Here is a 22,140-nt window from a genome sequence, read left to right as displayed (position 1 = left end):
GAAGTCGGAGGATGTTGCGTGGTTTGATCGTGAAAGTCTAGGATCTGTGATTCGTCGTCGTCGGAAGCATAGCACAGGTCTACGAGAGAGGCCATCTTTTTTTCCCGCTGGTTTTTCTCTCTTAGGATGGGAGAAGAGATTGTTTTAACCCTTGAGTTGTCTTTTGCGGTGTTCAGTCGGCAGCGTTTGGAAGGAATAGAGGCCGATTAGGTGAGATCATGGACTTTTTAAAGTGGGGCTGTGTCGTCCCCTGGGGTTTGACGATTGGACAAAAAGTTGAATTTTTGAGAGCTTAATGCAGGCGCCGCGAGAGAGCTGGGGCTTCCAAAAACTGTTCCCTCAATAGTATAGACAGTGCAGCGCGCGCCTGTCACAGTCTCGTGTTTGTGAAATGCGCTGTTTAATTATGAGAGAATGATAAACTTTGAGGATGAGCTAAAAAGTTGAATTTTTGAGAGCTTAATGCAGGCGCCGCGAGAGAGCTGAGGCTTCGAAAAACTGTTCCCTCAATAGTATAGAAAGTGTAGCGCGCGCCTGTCACACTCTCGTGTTTGTGAAATGCGCTGTTTAATTATGAGAGAATGATAAACTTTGAGGATGAGCTAAAAAGTTGAATTTTTGAGAGCTTAATGCAGGCGCCGCGAGAGAGCTGAGGCTTCGAAAAACTGTTCCCTCAATAGTATAGAAAGTGTAGCGCGCGCCTGTCACACTCTCGTGTTTGTGAAATGCGCTGTTTAATTATGAGAGAATGATAAACTTTGAGGATGAGCTAAAAAGTTGAATTTTTGAGAGCTTAATGCAGGCGCCGCGAGAGAGCTGAGGCTTCGAAAAACTGTTCCCTCAATAGTATAGAAAGTGTAGCGCGCGCCTGTCACACTCTCGTGTTTGTGAAATGCGCTGTTTAATTATGAGAGAATGATAAACTTTGAGGATGAGCTAAAAAGTTGAATTTTTGAGGCCTTGATGCGGCCGCCGCGAGAGGGCTGGGGCTTAGAAAAACTTCCCTCGATAGACTAGAATGAATAATGTATGGCGTGCGGCTGGGAGAATCTGGAGTTTGTGAAAGGCGGTGTTTAGTTATGAGAGAATCATAAAGTTTGATCAGAATTAATAGAGGGAACGGGAAGTGGTTATGAAAGCCGGAGAAGTTCAAACGGTAAGAAGAATGGGAGCCCTCTGAGGTTGAAGGTAGAAGTCACATTCAAAACAAGATGGCGCTTGCTATGGGGAGACGATTTGGAAGTTATTTTAGACATTTTAGAAGGTGATGAAAGAGTCAATCAGCAGTTTGTAGCAGCAGTTAAGCAGCATGTAAGTTGCGATTGTGCTAATTTAGGTGTGTAATTTCTTTCTACCGACCCAAAACGTTCGCTCGGTGGTATATTCGGGGCATGGCAAGTTACTGAGTCGAGTCAGCCTTTTAAAAATGTTACAGCCCCAAAAATTGGACTTAGATATACATGTCCTAGCTGCAATGACTGATCAGGGTTTTTCTGTAGAAGCTACACTGAATGTCTGGTTTCATATGAGAAGTACTTGCTGGAAACAGCTCACATGGAATTTTATTTATTTATTTATTTATTTATTTATTTATAATAACTTCATTTGCCTAAATAATAAGATAATAATAATAATAATAATAATAATAATACAGACAGATAACAATAGAAATAACATCGAGATGCAAAAAGGCAAAAAGGGTCAAGCCAGAGAGGAACTCAATTCTCATTGACGGCAGCCCCCAGAATAAAAGCAATATGCAATAAAAATAAAACTAAAATGTAAAGGTAAAAATTATTGAAAAAACAAGTTAATTGATAAATGGATATTGGTGCAATATTATTGATATTATTTAAAAATGTGTTCTTTCAGTTTTTTTTTTAAACTTACTAGCAGAGCTAGAGCTAACTACTATGTCACTTGGCAAGTCATTCCAGATTTTTATATATTTATACCAAAAAGAGTTCTTGAGGATATTTGTTCGAGCATAAGGCGTCCAGATTTTGACATTGTTGGTAGATCTCGTCCGACTATTGGAGAAAGTTAAGTAATTACATATAAGTCTACTCTTGAAAAACCATTAATGAATTTGAATAATTGCACTAAACTAAGAAATTCACGACGCGAGTCGAGTGTTGGCCAGCCAAGATACTTCAAACGTTCACTATAGCAATATGTTGCACGAATCGTAATTTTTCTTTGTTGGTTGTAGGTCCAGCAACATGAAATGATCTGCAAAGACTGTGTGAACGACACAGCAGTCTTCACCAAGGATCCATTCAGCCTTTGAGCGTCAGCATACTTGCTGAGGTTGTGGCTTCCGCAATCAGGAAATTCAATGAAACTGAATTGTTACAAAAAGCTTGAGGGATGAACTAAGCAAGTATTCTTTTCAACAGCCAGAGGAAAGAGGTTTGGAATTCACTGGTATCAAATCAATGTATGATGGGTTTTTTAAAGAATTGAGACCTGGTGAAGTTTTTCAGAAATATCATGCAACAGTCCCGGTGAAGTCTAGGCAGTTCTTCACTGGACTGTCAAGGAATGCTGCCCCATTATGATGGTGGACTAAAGTTGCCGACTGCCTCATTGCATACTACTGTAAGAGAAGCAAGAACTCACTCTGGTGACAATGATCCCACCAGTACAGTACCATCTGAGGGGCAAAAGGGCTGGTCATGTGCTGCACAATTTGTGTGTGTGAGAAATATGCAAGAACCGGTACCGTGGAGAGCCAGCAAGCTATGGCAATACTAAAGGCTGGCAAACTTGACTGTATCAATGATTCAAACAAAGCATGCAAAATCTGATTTCAAGTAATAGAACCGTGGTGGGCTATGGTCAATTACAGAGCCAGCTCCAAGAGTGGTTTCACTAGGAATCGAAACTGTTACGATAACTCTCAAAGCTACTAGTGATAGTGATGGATTGATCATAACTGATCAAGGATGTATTGCATGGCATGACTACTTTGTGTGTGTACGGATATGCTCACAATTCTCCTTCCCAAAGGATGTGAGTGAGAAAAACAAGATCGAAGTGAAGCACACAACAGAGGGGAAGTGTCTTTGCAAGGAAATTAGTCAGAGTTGCTAATCAAATGAACAAGGGAAGCAAAGTTAAAGTTCTCCATTTATATTTCACTTACTTTTGTGAACAACAAATAGCAAAGTTGTTTACAACATTATTAAAAGAAGCTAGTTTCTAATGTTTAGTTCCAAACAATGTGACAATGCCAAATGAAAACTTTCCCATGTGAATGTGGAACTTGGTGTCAATACGATCATAGCTTGTTTGAATGGAATTTGGAGGATTATGGAAAACTACTTATGAATGATTTCATTCTAAAAACGTGTGTTAACCATTGTGTTAATCACTGTTTGATTGTGAAAAAGTGGTCTGTCATTTCATACTGGCATTTGTGGATGGCGTGCCAAAATGTTCTTCTCAATTTCACATTAAAAAAAAAAAAAAAACACTTCCTATGCTTTCTGTCCTCTTACATTTGTTGTAGGACTGCAGAAGCAAGGCTACAACCTAATTGGCATTGTGTAGTTCCAGAAAATGTCCATACTCCGCTTAAAGAGAGGGTTGAAAATTCTTGGGAATGGGGGGAATCTCAAAGGCCAAAAGCCTCAAGGAAATGTATGAACCTTCATTGCAATTTCCAGAGTGTTGGGAGGGGGTCTTAAGAAAAGTCCCTTCTGTGGGGGGGAGGTATGGATAATATTTATAGAAGTACATAGGGCAAAAAAATTCCAACCTCCCAAACGAGGTCTCTAGTTTTAGTCACACAAACTTGACTTTTTCGTGGACCCTGACAAACCTAGAATTGCCATGAAATTTCTAACGAGCAATCTGACATTCTCTTTCGCTTAAATACGGTAGCATAGCCAGTAAACAGTAAACACTCTCGTGTTTGTGAAATGCGCTGTTTAATTATGAGAGAATGATAAACTTTGAGGATGAGCTAAAAAGTTGAATTTTTGAGAGCTTAATGCAGGCGCCGCGAGAGAGCTGAGGCTTCGAAAAACTGTTCCCTCAATAGTATAGAAAGTGTAGCGCGCGCCTGTCACACTCTCGTGTTTGTGAAATGCGCTGTTTAATTATGAGAGAATGATAAACTTTGAGGATGAGCTAAAAAGTTGAATTTTTGAGAGCTTAATGCAGGCGCCGCGAGAGAGCTGAGGCTTCGAAAAACTGTTCCCTCAATAGTATAGAAAGTGTAGCGCGCGCCTGTCACACTCTCGTGTTTGTGAAATGCGCTGTTTAATTATGAGAGAATGATAAACTTTGAGGATGAGCTAAAAAGTTGAATTTTTGAGGCCTTGATGCGGCCGCCGCGAGAGGGCTGGGGCTTAGAAAAACTTCCCTCGATAGACTAGAATGAATAATGTATGGCGTGCGGCTGGGAGAATCTGGAGTTTGTGAAAGGCGGTGTTTAGTTATGAGAGAATCATAAAGTTTGATCAGAATTAATAGAGGGAACGGGAAGTGGTTATGAAAGCCGGAGAAGTTCAAACGGTAAGAAGAATGGGAGCCCTCTGAGGTTGAAGGTAGAAGTCACATTCAAAACAAGATGGCGCTTGCTATGGGGAGACGATTTGGAAGTTATTTTAGACATTTTAGAAGGTGATGAAAGAGTCAATCAGCAGTTTGTAGCAGCAGTTAAGCAGCATGTAAGTTGCGATTGTGCTAATTTAGGTGTGTAATTTCTTTCTACCGACCCAAAACGTTCGCTCGGTGGTATATTCGGGGCATGGCAAGTTACTGAGTCGAGTCAGCCTTTTAAAAATGTTACAGCCCCAAAAATTGGACTTAGATATACATGTCCTAGCTGCAATGACTGATCAGGGTTTTTCTGTAGAAGCTACACTGAATGTCTGGTTTCATATGAGAAGTACTTGCTGGAAACAGCTCACATGGAATTTTATTTATTTATTTATTTATTTATTTATTTATAATAACTTCATTTGCCTAAATAATAAGATAATAATAATAATAATAATAATAATAATACAGACAGATAACAATAGAAATAACATCGAGATGCAAAAAGGCAAAAAGGGTCAAGCCAGAGAGGAACTCAATTCTCATTGACGGCAGCCCCCAGAATAAAAGCAATATGCAATAAAAATAAAACTAAAATGTAAAGGTAAAAATTATTGAAAAAACAAGTTAATTGATAAATGGATATTGGTGCAATATTATTGATATTATTTAAAAATGTGTTCTTTCAGTTTTTTTTTTAAACTTACTAGCAGAGCTAGAGCTAACTACTATGTCACTTGGCAAGTCATTCCAGATTTTTATATATTTATACCAAAAAGAGTTCTTGAGGATATTTGTTCGAGCATAAGGCGTCCAGATTTTGACATTGTTGGTAGATCTCGTCCGACTATTGGAGAAAGTTAAGTAATTACATATAAGTCTACTCTTGAAAAACCATTAATGAATTTGAATAATTGCACTAAACTAAGAAATTCACGACGCGAGTCGAGTGTTGGCCAGCCAAGATACTTCAAACGTTCACTATAGCAATATGTTGCACGAATCGTAATTTTTCTTTGTTGGTTGTAGGTCCAGCAACATGAAATGATCTGCAAAGACTGTGTGAACGACACAGCAGTCTTCACCAAGGATCCATTCAGCCTTTGAGCGTCAGCATACTTGCTGAGGTTGTGGCTTCCGCAATCAGGAAATTCAATGAAACTGAATTGTTACAAAAAGCTTGAGGGATGAACTAAGCAAGTATTCTTTTCAACAGCCAGAGGAAAGAGGTTTGGAATTCACTGGTATCAAATCAATGTATGATGGGTTTTTTAAAGAATTGAGACCTGGTGAAGTTTTTCAGAAATATCATGCAACAGTCCCGGTGAAGTCTAGGCAGTTCTTCACTGGACTGTCAAGGAATGCTGCCCCATTATGATGGTGGACTAAAGTTGCCGACTGCCTCATTGCATACTACTGTAAGAGAAGCAAGAACTCACTCTGGTGACAATGATCCCACCAGTACAGTACCATCTGAGGGGCAAAAGGGCTGGTCATGTGCTGCACAATTTGTGTGTGTGAGAAATATGCAAGAACCGGTACCGTGGAGAGCCAGCAAGCTATGGCAATACTAAAGGCTGGCAAACTTGACTGTATCAATGATTCAAACAAAGCATGCAAAATCTGATTTCAAGTAATAGAACCGTGGTGGGCTATGGTCAATTACAGAGCCAGCTCCAAGAGTGGTTTCACTAGGAATCGAAACTGTTACGATAACTCTCAAAGCTACTAGTGATAGTGATGGATTGATCATAACTGATCAAGGATGTATTGCATGGCATGACTACTTTGTGTGTGTACGGATATGCTCACAATTCTCCTTCCCAAAGGATGTGAGTGAGAAAAACAAGATCGAAGTGAAGCACACAACAGAGGGGAAGTGTCTTTGCAAGGAAATTAGTCAGAGTTGCTAATCAAATGAACAAGGGAAGCAAAGTTAAAGTTCTCCATTTATATTTCACTTACTTTTGTGAACAACAAATAGCAAAGTTGTTTACAACATTATTAAAAGAAGCTAGTTTCTAATGTTTAGTTCCAAACAATGTGACAATGCCAAATGAAAACTTTCCCATGTGAATGTGGAACTTGGTGTCAATACGATCATAGCTTGTTTGAATGGAATTTGGAGGATTATGGAAAACTACTTATGAATGATTTCATTCTAAAAACGTGTGTTAACCATTGTGTTAATCACTGTTTGATTGTGAAAAAGTGGTCTGTCATTTCATACTGGCATTTGTGGATGGCGTGCCAAAATGTTCTTCTCAATTTCACATTAAAAAAAAAAAAAAAACACTTCCTATGCTTTCTGTCCTCTTACATTTGTTGTAGGACTGCAGAAGCAAGGCTACAACCTAATTGGCATTGTGTAGTTCCAGAAAATGTCCATACTCCGCTTAAAGAGAGGGTTGAAAATTCTTGGGAATGGGGGGAATCTCAAAGGCCAAAAGCCTCAAGGAAATGTATGAACCTTCATTGCAATTTCCAGAGTGTTGGGAGGGGGTCTTAAGAAAAGTCCCTTCTGTGGGGGGGAGGTATGGATAATATTTATAGAAGTACATAGGGCAAAAAAACTCCAACCTCCCAAACGAGGTCTCTAGTTTTAGTCACACAAACTTGACTTTTTCGTGGACCCTGACAAACCTAGAATTGCCATGAAATTTCTAACGAGCAATCTGACATTCTCTTTCGCTTAAATACGGTAGCATAGCCAGTAAACAGTAAACACTCTCGTGTTTGTGAAATGCGCTGTTTAATTATGAGAGAATGATAAACTTTGAGGATGAGCTAAAAAGTTGAATTTTTGAGAGCTTAATGCAGCCGCCGCGAGAGAGCTGGGCCTTCGAAAAACTGTTCCCTCAATAGTATAGAAAGTGCAGCGCGCGCCTGTCACACTCTCGTGTTTGTGAAATGCGCTGTTTAATTATGAGAGAATGATAAACTTTGAGGATGAGCTAAAAAGTTGAATTTTTGAGAGCTTAATGCAGCCGCCGCGAGAGAGCTGGGCCTTAGAAAAACTGTTCCCTCAATAGTATAGAAAGTGCAGCGCGCGCCTGTCACACTCTCGTGTTTGTGAAATGCGCTGTTTAATTATGAGAGAATGATAAACTTTGAGGATGAGCTAAAAAGTTGAATTTTTGAGGGCTTGATGCGGCCGCCGCGAGAGGGCTGGGCCTTAGAAAAACTGTTCCCTCGATAGACTAGAATGAATAATGTATGGCGTGCGGCTGTGAGAATCTGGAGTTTGTGAAAGGCGGTGTTTAACTATGAGAGAATCATAAAGTTTGATCAGAGTTAATAGAGGGAACGGGAAGTGGTTATGAAAGCCGGAGAAGTTCAAACGGTAAGAAGAATGGGAGCCCTCTGAGGTTGAAGGTACAAGTCACATTCAAAACAAGATGGCGCTTGCTATGGGGAGACGATTTGGAAGTTATTTTAGACATTTTAGAAGGCGATGAAAGAGTCAATCAGCAGTTTGTAGCAGCAGTTAAGCAGCATGTAAGTTGCGATTGTGTTAATTGAGGTGTCTAATTTCTTTCTACCGACCCAAAACGTTCGCTCGGAGATATATTCGGGGCATGGCAAGTTACTGAGTCGAGTCAGCCTTTTAAAAATGTTACAGCCCCAAAAATTGGACTTAGATATACATGTCCTAGCTGCAATGACTGATCAGGGTTTTTCTGTAGAAGCTACACTGAATGTCTGGTTTAATATGAGAAGTACTTGCTGGAAACAGCTCACATGGAATTTTTTAGCTGGTTGTAGCAATATGTTGCACGAATCGTAATTTTTCTTTGTTTGTTGTAGGTCCAGCAACATGAAATGATCTGCAAAGCATGCAAAATCTGATTTCAAGTAATAGAACCGTGGTGGGCTATGGTCAATTACAGAGCCAGCTCCAAGAGTGGTTTCACTAGGAATTGAAACTGTTACAATAACTCTCAAAGCTACTAGTGATAGTGATGGATTGATCATAACTGATCAAGGATGTATTGCATGGCACGATTACTTTGTGTGTGTACGGATATGCTCACAATTCTCCTTCCCAAAGGATGTGAGTGAGAAAAACAAGATCGAAATGAAGCACACGACAGAGGGGAAGTGTCTTTGCAAGGAAATTAGTCAGAGTTGCTAATGAAATGAACAAGGGAAGCAAAGTGAAAGTTCTCCATTTCTATTTCACTTACTTTTGTGAACAACAAATAGCAAAGTTGTTTACAACATTATTAAAAGAAGCTAGTTTCTAATGTTTAGTTCCAAACAATGTGACAATGCCAAATGAAAACTTTCCCATGTGAATGTGGAACTTGGTGTCAATACGATCATAGCTTGTTTGAATGGAATTTGGAGGATTATGGAAAACTACTTATGAATTATTTCATTCTAAAAGCGTGTGTTAACCATTGTGTTAATCACTGTTTGATTGTGAAAAAGTGGTCTGTCATTTCATACTGGCATTTGTGGATGGCGTGCCAATGTTCTTCTCAATTTCACATTAAAAAAAAACAAAAAAAACACACTTCCTATGCTTTCTGTCCTCTTACATTTGTTGTAGGACTGCAGAAGCAAGGCTACAACCCAATTGGCATTGTGTAGTTCCAGAAAATGTCCATACTCCGCTTAAAGAGAGGGTTGAAAATTCTTGGGAATGGGGGGAATCTCAAAGGCCAAAAGCCTCAAGGAAATGTATGAACCTTCATTGCAATTTCCAGAGTGTTGGGAGGGGGTCTTAAGAAAAGTCCCTTCTGTGGGGGGGGAGGTATGGATAATATTTATAGAAGTACATAGGGCAAAAAAATTCCAACCTCCCAAACGAGGTCTCTAGTTTTAGTCACACAAACTTGACTTTTTCGTGGACCCTGACAAACCTAGAATTGCCATGAAATTTCTAACGAGCAATCTGACATTCTCTTTCGCTTAAATACGGTAGCATAGCCAGGATATTTAGAAATTCCTGTAAAGAGTCGTGCTACTACACAGCATTTTTACAGTTTGACTTTTTTTGGGCATGGCCACTTGGCATCGGTAAGCTGTTCCCAAGATTTCTTCCCATCTTTCCTTCCTTTGGTATTGCCACTCTGACATGAAATGGATCTCTCCATTCTAATGGTGTTACTATTGTAACCAAACTGATGAAGAACTGAAACCTGTAACAAAATGTTGATGATTGATATGGATGATTTAATAACATACGACTTGGAATCATTTGAGTAAGGAGATCTTTAGATTTAATGTTTGAGTTTGGATTTTCTGATTTCAGTATGACTCTTTTTCATAGATTTGAATGCAATTGCGCTCTGCAATTTTCCAAAAATAATATGTCCAAATCTATTTGCGAAAAAAAAAAAAAAAAAAAAAAAAAATAGAAGAAGAGAAGAAAACACCTGTAGATATCAAAAACCCAACCCTTAGAGCAACAATTTAAGATACACACACACACACACACAGTGGTTGTTTTCGTTGTAAAACAAGATTTAATGGAGTGGCTTCAGTTTACAAGCGTCCTCCTGAAATAAAACTAGTAGTAGTAGTAGAATCTTTATTTATACACGATAACAATTCAAGGTAAAAGGCTTGTGGGCTCGTGTACTTAACAAAATAGTATCTAGCCAACTTATGATTATACTGAGACACATTTCAAACTAAATAAGAAGCTACACTACAATAAAACATTCAATTTCCTCTCAAACTTAAAAGTACTTGTAATCAGTTGATCTATTCCTAGCCGTCGAACCTGATGAACTGGTAAAAAGTAAAGCTTGTGAAGTGATTGTTTCTCCTGAGATTCTTAAGGGCGAAACTACCTACATTTTTGACAAGATGGTTAACATAGCTAACATAGTACCGAACCTCTATATGCTAAAGAGTCCTAGACCGGCGATCGGTCGCGCCGGTGAGTGACGAACAGAACATGACAGCGAGAACGAGGAAGGAAGGAAGAAAAACAAACTAACCCTAACACAATTGAAAAATCTGAACGCGTGCAAAGTCCAAGTCATTCGCAGGCGCAGTCACTGCCATTTAGAATAGGACACTTTTCAGGTTTGGAGAGAGGGGGTCAGAAAGTCCTTCCAGGAAGAATCGTCGGGCAACCTCTTACGGATGGCTTCCAGAGCCAGCAGTTTGGCCTGTCGACCGCGTTGGGCGATGACCGTGTTTGCTACCCTCCGCAGCTGTTCCCAGAAGGCCGCTCGACCACTGGACAATTGAACGCAGAGCAGCTGGGGCACCAGCAGGGCTAGCTCCCCGATGCGTCGGATGCACTGCAACCTATTTCTTTCCACTTCTAAAAGGGAGCACAGCAAGGCCTTTACAGACTGCTTCCTCGTAGTTTTCTGGCCGGGGGGCAATGACTTGGGGACTGCCAGCTCGTAGAGTTGGTGGACGGCCACCGCACTGGCCAGCAGTCGGCTGAAGAGGGCGCCCTTGCTAGTGGAGCTCCTAGCGAGGAGATGGCAGAGATCCAGGTGGCGAGCAAACACCCTGCAGACGGGACATGGTGGTTGTCGCCGACAGGGGTCTGCTGGCTCCATCTGCGGCCAAAATCGACCGGCCTTCAGGGCACAGCTCTCCTCTGGGCAGTCACAGGCAGCGGCGCAAATGACAAAGAGGCTTGCCATCTTCTCGGCCACCATTTGACGGTGCGCGTCTGCGACTCGCTGGCTGGTGGCCTCTTGCACTGCCTCCGGATCTTCTTTCCAAGCGCGTCCTCCTGCATTTGCCGCTGTGCTGGCCATGGCAGTTTGTAGTTCCTGTTGGGACAGACAACAAGAAGGGGAAACAAGATTGACGATATACATCACCAGTGCGCCAGGAGGCACACAAATGATCCAACAGGGTTTAACAGTGATGATCTGATCGGTGATCACGAATGTAAGTTTACCTCTTGGCGAAGTGGCTGGTGGTCTCTGAAGAAGTTTGACACGGCCTGCCACGTTTCCTCGTCGGGGAAATCCTCCATTCGGAGACCCGGCACCGACGAGTGCCTCAGGCCCCAGCGATCCTCTGCCTCTGCTTGCGCTGTCTGCCCTTCGCCTTGGCCTGTGGTCGTCGCTCCTGCTCCAGCTGTCATTTAAAAAGTGAAAAAAAAAAAAAATAATAATAATAATAATAAAATCAAATAAAATAAATAAATAGATAAATAGATAAATAAATTAATAAATAAATAATGTGAACAGAAAAAAAAAAAAAAAAAAAAAAAAACCGAACAAAACAGACAATCAAACAAAAGGCAGCAGTTGGTTAACGCGGTTGCTTTTCAGCCTTATCATTACCTGGTTGTCCGCCCTCAGGCAGCGCCCTTTCTTCCGTGCGCGTCGCCTTGGTTCTAGCACCGCCTACAGAGGAAGCCCTTCTCTTCTTTCTTCTGGCAAGGCCGGCGACAGCCGTGGAGGTGGTGGCTTCTGCTGCCCCTTCGGCCCCACCGCCGTCCCCTTCGGACGAGGAGTCACTCTGCTGCCCAGGTTGGCTAGCTAGCCGCGCGAGCAGATCGCAGAGCAGTCTGTCTTTCTCTCGGGAGGACTGGCGTTGCGCAGTGCCGTCGCTGGACGACTTGCCGATTTCCCGCATGACGCTTTGCGGACACTCTATCAGGGGTTCGTCGGCGTCGTCGTCTTCCTCGTTGCTGGGGCTGGATCCCTCCGCGGCTGACGACTCGTCGCCCTCTCTCCAAGCTGGGTTCAGGTTGGAGTGAAGCGTTTCTAAGGTCTCCGGCGAGAGGGCTTCAAAGGTGGCGAAGCTCACGCCGTACTCCACCATGGCGGACGCAAGGTACTGCGGACAGAATGTTCCGCTCTGATATCTGATGGCCGCGTACCTGAGGTTTAGGAGTCGCGCCCTGCTGAGACCTGAGCCCGCGGTGGTTGCCCGACTTACCAAGCAGGCCACGTCGCACACAGCCAGTCGCCTCAACGTCAGATTACTGGCTTTCGCCGACACTGTTATGTTGCCCGGTAGAAAACCCCCGTGGTCTTGCGTAACGAGCTTCCTGGGAAAGCCGTGCGTGTATTCTGGGCTGGCCAGGGACCAGGGAGGTGCATTCCAGACCATGATATTTCCAAACCTACATGGAGACGAAGGATTACCAAACAAGAATTAAGGAAAGAAATGGATTGATTCATTTACTTAAGTATTTCTACAAAGTACACGAAAAACAGAGACACAAAACTGAAAGAGAAACCGAAAAAAAAAAACTGAAACAAAAAACTAAGCATCCTATTCCCCCTCCATTCCCTAGATCTAATACGCTCACGCAAAAAGGAGGCAAAAACTAGAATCTAAGAGCTACAAACCGAGTGGGTTTGTAGCTCCGACGACATTTAGGACAGATTATTTTAAAAGTGCGATAATGTTCGCCATCAAAGACGTGTAAGAGTCTTTTAAAGTCAAAATCCTGAAGCTCGCCCCTAAAAGAGCCAAGGGGCTCTGACTGCCTAGCATCAACTGGAATATTGTTCCACAAAAGGAATCATTCTAATCGAGTAAAAGTCTCTGCAAGTAGATGCTTTGCTCATATTTGGTTTCATTCAAGGGAAAAGCTGAGCATCCTTCCTAGGCGAGTCTGACTGGCCGGTAACAGGTGATAAAAAATGATCCAAAGGTCCGGCGGGCTAGATCTATCTGTCCACGAAGTCATTTAAAGAAGAGAAAAAAAAATAGGAGATCTAAATACTCCGACCATTAGCCAAGGGGTAAGAGTTTAAGCCTAACGCGGAAATCAAATCCAATCATATGAAAATGAAAAAAAAAACCAGCGACCTACCTGTCCAAGCGAACCAGGTTTAAATTGCTGTCTAAAGGCGCTTGTCTGCTAGTTAGGGCTTCGGTCAACTTTGCCCCGTCACGTCGGAAAAGTTCCCACTTGTTCAGGTCTCTGAGTAGATGTTTGCGACGGGGAGACTTCTGGGTTGGATCAGACGGAGAGGGCAAAGGAAGCGTGTCTTTCCACCCAATCTCTAGGCTGCGTGTGCAGTAACGTATTGCGCTGGCTGCGTCTTCGAAGGTAAGTGCGTTGGAGACCCTCTCCTCATCAGAGTCGCGAGGCACTATGTGTCTTGGCAGCGTCAGACTGTCCAACAAGAACAAATCAAAGTTGAAGGCTAGAGGCCTGTCCGGGGATTCTGCGAATGCCAAGGGAAAGTATGGCTGTACAGTCTCCGCGTCCCTTTGGACGGAAAGTGCCTCCTGTTTTCGGTAAAAGGACTGACTGCTCTCCTCTACAAGTTCCTCTTCTGGCACTAAAAATGTCCTGTCCCCGGGCGTCTGCACGTCTTCCTCATCATCGTGGTCGTCAGCTCTGTCGGCGCAAAAACCTCCTATTAGACCATTACCCTACGGCTACCAAAAGAGAAAAGGGAAAAAAATGGGCCAAGTAGAGGAGCGATTTGACCCACCTCCTACCACCTTCAGCTGCAGCCTCCGTGTCAAGCAACTGTCTGAAAATCCAAGACAGACACACTTTTTGTTTGTTGTTTTTTTTTTTTTTACACAAGTAACAATGGCCATAGATACAGATTGTGGCCATTTCCAGAACGTACCGAGTGCGCGCGACAAAATTGTACACCAAAGATATATCGCAGATCCTGGGTTACTAAAAACAAACAGAAAACATGAGGATCCTACCTTGCTCCAGCGCCACTGGTTTTTCGACTTCTCTGGTTTTTCCTACACAGAACAAGATACGCGATCGTGTTAAGTTGTCTAGGCTCGTTCCAAATGCATTTGAAATCACGGTGAAATGAACTAGCTACGCCTGCTGCCCCAAGAAGTGAAACCATAGGTTAAGAAGGCATAATCGGCGGTTTGACCAGAATATCCGAGTTCACGTCGAATGCCTTACAAAAGTCAAGTAAGCTATCTTTCTCAAAAGTTTCAGCGTAATAGTGGAATTCTCTCTGAACTCTGTCATGAAAACAGAGAACAGATTTCACGGCTTTACCCTGGTTCCACGTGTCATCATCATTTAGTTGATATCATTTACCTTCTTGGTGGACTCTTGTCGTCTCTGCCACTACCGTCGTCACTCTCTTGCGAGGATCTACGAGAATAATGAGAATCATAATAATAATAATCATAATCATAATAATAATAATAATAATAATAATAATAATAATAACAATAATAGGACTCTAGATTTGCCATTCACCTTTCTCTTTTCTGTATAGTTTTAGATATGCTTTTACTTATCAGATTATTAGACTTTGAATCTGTTCAGATTTGACTCCGTTATCTATAGTTTTCCAGACGCTTTGAAAGAAAAAAAAAAAAGGTGCAGATGTGAGCCGAAAGTGAGTTCTTTTTCATCGTTTTATTCGCTGTTAATATTTTGTATTGCAGAAGATTTGATGGAAACTATTGCTATATGATAGTAAGGGAAATAATAAGGAATCATAGTAAGGCATAATGATAAGGAATAACAGCAAGGCAATGAGAAAGCTATTTCTGGGAATCATAGCTAAAGCCAGGAATACTGAGCCAAGAAGTGTTCAGCATTATTATCATAGCTATCATTATTATGAACCGAGGTGTGTATGCACTCGCTTTTCTTAAATTTTTATCAGACATTTCAATGTATTTTTCGATTTTTAAGCATTTTATCGGAATAATAATAGTTATAAAACAAAAACAAGACAAAACAAAACGGAAACAAAACAAAAGAAAAACCAACAGTTTTTTCGCCCAATGTAAAAGCAAAATAATTATAGTGATCGCTTGAGGCTTTCAGTCGGAATTCGCCAAGTAAATATTTGGCTGTTAGATTCGCTCCGACGAACGAGGGGCTAACGCTCGAAAGGTCAGCTTTTATAATCGTAACGGTGGCCAATTTACCATTTCAACTTTGTTGATATGTTCAAATTATTTCCTTACCCCCACCGACGCAGCCCCAAACATTTTCTTTAGAAACTATCGGCCTTTATTCATTTGGCTGTTAGGTTTGAGACGAGTTTTTCGAAGTGTGTCACCAGATAGCCATTTTATAGTATGGCCACGATCGCATCTTTCGATGGTGAACTAGCTAGAAAACCAAAATAATATTTAGAGTCGCTTGACCTTGCTAAAGAAACATTTAATACTCTCAAGAGGCTTGAAAGATCGAAGCTTTCAGTGAAAATTCGGTGAGATTTTCTGACTGCCGGGCATTTAGTCTATTTAAGACCATTCCCGGCTGCCGGGCATATGTATATAGCCACAGCGAGTTCCGAGTGGAAACAAACAAACAAACAAGCGATTTGCAATATTCCTCTTGGAAGTGTTACAAGATGCTACAGCGATTTCTACTATTGAAAACAATACTAAATAATGCTTCCCCTACCGAAATAATTCCTGCGAATCTCGTTCCTCGTTCGCTGGACTCGAACTCTTGGATGAAAAATAATCGGAGATCGCAGCTTTCCGGCTCATTTTTAGAGGTTCTCGCTGCGGCTTCAAGTACGTTTCTTTAATATGTATTTATTTTTATTTTGCCAGGGGACACTTATATATAACGGGGGCACCTTACGTCAAATTTCCCAAAATAGATCTTGCCTTACTTTGTTTACCTATTGACGTCAATTTTCTCCAAATAGACGTCCCAAAAAAGCCTCTTGACGTCATTCGAGGATTTTCCCCACGTAGCTATTTTGGTGTTTTGGCCGAGCGAACACTGGAACTTGCCTCGACGGGGCAAGTTCCAGTGCTCCGGCGGCTGCCTGTGCATTCTCGGTGCTCGAATGACTTGGACGGTCGAACTAAATAATAATTGAACAATATGGTATTAAACCGACAATTTCTTTTGATCGATCCAGCCCAAAAGAGTCTCCCTTTGTTTACAGAGCCCTCCTACGCAGCCCCTAGGCCGAGATGATGAACGAAAGCTTCGATTGGACGGCAGATCGCCAAAGCAGTTTCCCATTACCCTTCGAGATCATACGTCAAAATCTAACCAAAATACCTGCAAAAATAAGCACTTTTCCGCGAAGAGAAAGCAAGAATATTTTACCGACAAAAGAAATTCCTGTAAAGAGTGTACAAATCAAATTGAGACGACAAGTGACTTCCTTCAAGCATCTAAAGAGTGTACAGATCCGAAATGAAGCTGACAATTCACTTCTTTCTTCAAGCAAAGAGTCCTTGAGATGAGCCTTTTTTTCTTTTCGTTTCGTTCAGTTTCTCCTCAAAACAATGCTTCCTTTTTCGGTCAATGAGCAAAATCGCCAAGCTGATCAAATGAAATTTCTCACAATCTACTACCTAAGGCTTTTCTCAATGTCTTGGCACATACCAGTCGTGGGTAATTGAAGTACTGGGCTAGCATGAAAAGTCCAGCATATTATATGAGTCAGGTCAGATCAGAACGACCATTTTAATACATGCTGTTCTTTGTAAATGATGACATCTTCATGTAAGAGAGTTGGTTCTAAGAGAGAGCGGTTGTTATTTCTTTTGAAAGAAGGCAAAGATTCCCAACGACAACCCTTTGAGCCCCCCCCATACCCACTTACAAATTCTCCCTAGTGATCTTTCCATTACCTTCTTCACAGAATTTGATACAATACCCAAACACTTTTCCTGAGCTGATCACTTTAGGAAATCTCATAACTTTCTCTTCTCATCTAGTGATATTGTGGGGGGAAGACTGACTGTGATCACTTTTGTGACTTGAAAGGGTTGTAAAACCCAAACTGATAAAACAGCACAAAACCAACCCCAGGCCTGAAAAGTGCAATTTATCATCTCAGTCAGGTCAGAGGGAATTGAAGCCTTTGCATCTATTTAAGGGGACTCATGTCCTATTGTTTATGTACAAGTACTTTGTACAGATCTTTAAAGGAAACGAGGAAGGCAGTTATTTTATTCAGTCTCTTCTTTCTTGGCTGGTTTTAATCGGGGTAGGGTTTTCTGCCTGAACCATTTTAATGGATGCTGTCCTTTGTAAATGATGACATCTTCATGGAAGAGAGTTGGTTTAAGAGAGTGGTTGAAATCTCATAACTTGTTCTTCTGATGATCCATTCATAGGGGAGAGAACTGATTTTGATCACCCCCACAAGTGCAATATCAATTGAGAAAACTGCTAGAGGTCTAAGTCCACCAAACTGCTCTTTTTTTAAGTTTCTCATGCCCCATTCTCCCAAAGCACATTAATGTAGACATGCTTAGAAAGGTCTCTGCAAGAGGAACACTTTGATATGTATAAAACTCTTTAACTCCTTCATGGGCATGCTCAGCGGAAGAGGTCGAAAACGAGGGGAGGTCCACCAAAGTGGTTTTCCTTAAGTTTGTCAAGCTTCATCTCACCAAACCACACTAAAGTAGTCCTGGTTGGGAAGATCTCTGCCAGAGGAACACTTTCATATGTATAAAACTCAATAGGTTAAGAAACCCCTTAAGATACAGCAGTTAGTTAGGGTTGCAATCTAGGGCTAGGGTTAGGCTAGGGGTTAGGGTTGCAATCTAGGGCTAGGGGTTAGGGTTGCAATCTAGGACTAGGGGTTAGGGTTAGCATCTTCACGTCTAGGGGAATCGCCCTAGAATTAACTCAGTCCTGCCCAAATCTGGCATGAAACTTCCCAAGGCTGGAGGGTTAGCTAACCTGTAATGTGCATTCGAGCATATGCACATGTAATTTGGAATATGCAGGTCCTGCGCTTTTCCTGAGGTGATCATTTCATGAAATCTCATAACTTTTTGCATCTCATGTAGGGATTATTGATCACTTTTGTGACTCGAAAGGGTTGAAGAAACCCCGAAACAGAAGAGCACGAAAGCGAGCAAAAGAATACCTATCCCCCTCTCCCTATCACAATCTTATATGGATAGACCAGCCAACTTCACAGTGACCATCGGTCCCCTGCACCTCCAGTCAAATAGCTATAGTGCTCCATGTAAGGGAATCCAAGATCTTTCTCAGTGGGACTTGATAAATCCAGCACTTCTCAGACCCCCTCACATGGGACAAAGAAGCTATTGTTTTGAAAGCTGTCAGCATTTTGGCATTTCTTTAAAATCAAGCAAACCAATACCAGCTGAGAATATGTAAACACATCGATTTATTTCCTCACAAGACACAACACAATCACTTCAACAACTCACACGTGACAAATGCTATATTCCTTCGCAAACGCTGCCGACACCTCCACTTTTGTTTTTCCAAGGGAAACTGTTCATAGAAAGCGATTTTTAAAAGTGAACCGTCTACGAGACAAGCACAAGACTGAATAAATGTCTCTGCAGCCTTGGAGCCAAGTATGAAATACTGGGGTCCCACTCAATTCAAATTGCATACACGTGTGTATGTTGCAGGTCAAAATTCAATTTTCAATTCAGACTCAATTTTTTTTTCTTCTTTTTTTTTTCAACTTCCAAAGATATTTTTTGGCAATACAAAATGCCCTTCTTAAAATCCAATCAAATGGCCTGTGAGAACAGCGTGCATGTTGCAGGTCAACATTGCATCGGAGTGAATTTTTTTTTTTTTTCCAGACCTGGGTTGATTCTCAATTTCATTTGTCTCCTAGCCCTAATTATTCGAGAGGAAAATCGAGAATCAACCCAACTTGAAAAAAATTCAAATTGTGACCCATAACACACATCACAACCATCACGTCAACAAAACGGCAACACTTTAAAATGGCATGAGATGGATGATCAAGTAACAAAATGAATGTTTGTAGCAATGACACGAAAAAGAGTTGTAGTTCTTCAGTGGACTGAAGATATCCTAATCTGCAAAGACGACCTTGTGTATTTGACGGGGGGAAGTGCACAGTTGATACAACCCCGGTCGATTCTTTGGCGCTTTCACAGTAACAGGCACTAGGCTGTCAACACTCTCCCTCCACTGTCCACTGCCGTGTTGCAGTCTGTAAAAGTTCTTTGAAACATTCTTGTACCAGAGAAGAGAAACCTCACCTTCTTGACCAAGGGAATGGATCTGTCCTATCAAAACCTTTGGGCAGTTAAGCCGGCTATCCTCTTCCACTACTGCCACAAAGTCACCGGGTTTGAAAGGGCAGTCATCGGAACTCTGCGGTTGTGCTTGGCCACCGTCGGATCCGTCGTCCAGACGGTCCTCTGCGTAGTCTCTGGCCAGGTCGACAGCAAGCCTCTTTCGGTCATTGGCGGTGCGGCGGTCGTATGTCCGCTGAGCCTGTTGCCGTGAATGTCTGAGCGCGGCCGCCAATGACGCCTTCAGGGCATCTGTGCAGTCCCTGTGAAATGGAAATCTGGTTTTAGAGATGGCTACATTGACAACACTGAATTTAGTGGGTACTGGTCCAAGTGTAAGTTGCATGTTTAAGTTGAGTTTTCATCTTAAGTGTTTGTTTTGTTTTGGTTGCCTGTGGAATGAATGGCCTTAGTACAAGAGAAAATTATAAATTAAATTACAATATTAAGGTCGGGACACGCACAGAGTTAAACTAGAAATAATTAAGACTAAAGGAAATTTGCAAGTCATGAAAAAAAAAAAAAATAAATAAAAAAAAAAAAAATAAATAAACAAATATATATATTTTTTATATATATATATATTGAGGGCCTCCCACAATATATACTTTGCTCTACTTCTATGTATTGAGCACTGTTCTACGAAAATCAAGTCACACTAAATACATATATATATATATATGTATAAATTATAAAAGAGCCTAGAGCAACAAATAAATCACAGTAATAGCTATGAAGAAACTGATTACTCTGGTCAAAGCAGAAGACCAGGGTGACATTAATATTGGCACAGTAATTCATTTTTAATTTCTTTTTTTTTTTAAATTTACTGAAAGGGGTTGACTTTATATCTTGGCCAAGAGAGTCCCAGACCTTTGGTCCTTAAAGCGAATATGAAAAATACCATAGTTTGTGCTAGCTCGAGGCAGGTAATAAGATTGATTTGCTGCACTTCGTGTATTGTAGTTGTGGATACTAAGTACTGAATTAAAGAAGCCATCGAGATAAAAACTCCAATTTTCTTAACAATATCTCATGACTGATGGTATCAAACGCCTTACTGACATCTAAGAATATACCGCAAGAAAAATGCCTGTCAATTGCCCATCAATTGCCCTTTGAAATCTATCAACAACACCAAGTGTAGTGTGATGAGTGGACTGCTAAGCCCTAAAACCAAGTTCATTTTCAAAGAACGCTTTTTTCCTTTTCAAGGAAATCAACTAATCTATTGCATGCAAGTTTTTCAAGGAATTTATTAAAAACAGACATCAAGCAGATTGGTTGATAATTGGATAGACAAGTGTGGGATCCCTTTTTATAGACTGGAATCACATTTGCTAATTTTAAATTGGCCGGCATTACAACCGGTCTCAAAGGAGGTATTGAACAAGATTTGGTCTTGAAATATCTTTTATAAAATTTACTTTTTTTACTCGAATGGATATTTTGAAATCCTTGGGTTATCCATGGCTTTGACTGAAATTTTAATTCTTTCTTAGGTAAGGTAAGGTCAAGACTTTATCTAACGAGGGTTAACACGAAATAGCCGAGGCTAATAAACTTGCGGCCCTCTAGATAATAAATAATGAGTTCTTAAAGAATTGTTAAATGAAATTGTATGTTTATGTTCTGAGGGCCAAAAGTTGAGGCTATCTGCTGTTGCGATCATTAAATAAAGGCATGACTTATTTGCTGAATTGTATAGTAGTAAAAAAAAAAATGGCCACTTACTCTCTACCATATGACCAGGTAATGAATGCAGATCGAAGCATGTTGATTGTCACCGATTTTCCAGTGAGGCTGCGAAACAAACTTTTCATGTGCGCAGAGAATGCGGGTCCTGAAAAGCTTTCACCCTTCCTGTTCTACAAGGTGCAAGTAAAAAGAAAACATTCATGAATGGACAATGAACAGAAATGAACTATAACCAGTTTGAATTCACAATAATAATTATAGTAATAGTAATAATAATAATAATAGTAACAATAATAATAATAACCAGTTCTACCATTTCTTAAGACAAATGTTTGCAATTTTCAAACCACACCTCCCCAGTGGGCAAATCACTCGATCTTTTCCTCAAGACTGAAAATGACATTGAACTTGTAAAAAAAAAACAAACAAACAGTACTGTATGTAGTGGTCAAGCTTTTGCTTTTCTGAGACCCCCTCATGCTGTCCATACCACCATCAGGTTGACACACTGAGTAGAATTAATTTCCAATCCCAGGCACCCCTATGAGGGTGGTTAAGAAATCCCAAGGACCCCTACGAGGGTGCTTAAGAAATCCCATGGACCCCTATGAGGGTGGTTAAGGTTTCAAGGGTAAGACATTTGAGAGATTCACCTTTGAAAGGGTAAGACATTTGAAAGATTCACCCTTAGAAGGGTGAGACATTTGATAGACTCACCCTTTGAAGGGTGAGACATTTGAAATATTCACCCATTTGAAGGGTGAGACATTTGAAAGATTCACCCTTACAAGGGTAAGCAATTTGAAAGATTCACCCTTAGAAGGGTGAGACATTTGAAAAATTCACCCTTTGAAGGGTTAGCAATTTGAAAGATTTAACCGGGTTTTTAGGGGTTAGGGGTTAGGGTTAGGGTTAGGGTTAGGGTTAGGGTTAGGGTTAGGTTAGGGTTTAGGGTTAGGGTTAGGG

At 41.2% G+C, this 22,140-nt stretch overlaps 3 protein-coding genes and 2 long non-coding RNA genes across 5 annotated transcripts; 3 read left to right on the top strand and 2 right to left on the bottom strand.

The window, feature by feature from the left end:
* The first annotated feature begins 1,029 nt into the window (after positions 1 to 1,029).
* On the top strand, positions 1,030 to 3,478 carry LOC148715708 (uncharacterized). The gene is made up of 3 exons (XM_088746599.1): positions 1,030 to 1,069; positions 1,115 to 1,311; positions 2,213 to 3,478. The coding sequence occupies exons 1-3, from the start codon at positions 1,030 to 1,032 to the stop codon at positions 2,288 to 2,290; spliced, it is 315 nt and encodes a 104-aa protein (XP_088602725.1). The 3' UTR covers positions 2,291 to 3,478.
* An 866-nt stretch (positions 3,479 to 4,344) lies between these two features.
* Positions 4,345 to 6,846, top strand: LOC148715707 (uncharacterized). Its single transcript, XR_015995887.1, has 2 exons — positions 4,345 to 4,679; positions 5,581 to 6,846. It is a non-coding gene; the product is annotated as an uncharacterized LOC148715707 (long non-coding RNA).
* A 934-nt stretch (positions 6,847 to 7,780) lies between these two features.
* LOC148715706 (uncharacterized) lies at positions 7,781 to 8,850 on the top strand. The gene is made up of 2 exons (XR_015995885.1): positions 7,781 to 8,049; positions 8,359 to 8,850. It is a non-coding gene; the product is annotated as an uncharacterized LOC148715706 (long non-coding RNA).
* Positions 8,851 to 9,882: 1,032 nt separating this feature from the next.
* LOC148715705 (uncharacterized) lies at positions 9,883 to 17,125 on the bottom strand. The gene is made up of 8 exons (XM_088746602.1): positions 17,031 to 17,125; positions 16,089 to 16,277; positions 14,531 to 14,587; positions 14,358 to 14,451; positions 13,313 to 13,881; positions 11,826 to 12,613; positions 11,435 to 11,616; positions 9,883 to 11,303 (listed from the first exon to the last, which is right to left on the bottom strand). Exons 1-8 carry the CDS (start codon positions 17,123 to 17,125, stop codon positions 10,590 to 10,592), a joined length of 2,688 nt encoding a protein of 895 aa, XP_088602728.1. The 3' UTR covers positions 9,883 to 10,589.
* A 1,436-nt stretch (positions 17,126 to 18,561) lies between these two features.
* Positions 18,562 to 21,387, bottom strand: LOC148715704 (uncharacterized). Its single transcript, XM_088746604.1, has 2 exons — positions 21,211 to 21,387; positions 18,562 to 19,739 (listed from the first exon to the last, which is right to left on the bottom strand). Exons 1-2 carry the CDS (start codon positions 21,297 to 21,299, stop codon positions 19,250 to 19,252), a joined length of 579 nt encoding a protein of 192 aa, XP_088602730.1. The 5' UTR covers positions 21,300 to 21,387; the 3' UTR covers positions 18,562 to 19,249.
* Between the last annotated feature and the right edge of the window lie 753 nt (positions 21,388 to 22,140).

The sequence above is a fragment of the Stylophora pistillata genome, unplaced genomic scaffold, assembly GCF_964205215.1.
Source record: "Stylophora pistillata unplaced genomic scaffold, jaStyPist1.2 SCAFFOLD_68, whole genome shotgun sequence".
Classification (NCBI taxonomy): domain Eukaryota; kingdom Metazoa; phylum Cnidaria; class Anthozoa; order Scleractinia; family Pocilloporidae; genus Stylophora; species Stylophora pistillata.
Note: the sequence above shows the minus strand (reverse complement) of the source record. Positions and strands in the feature narration are given on the sequence as shown.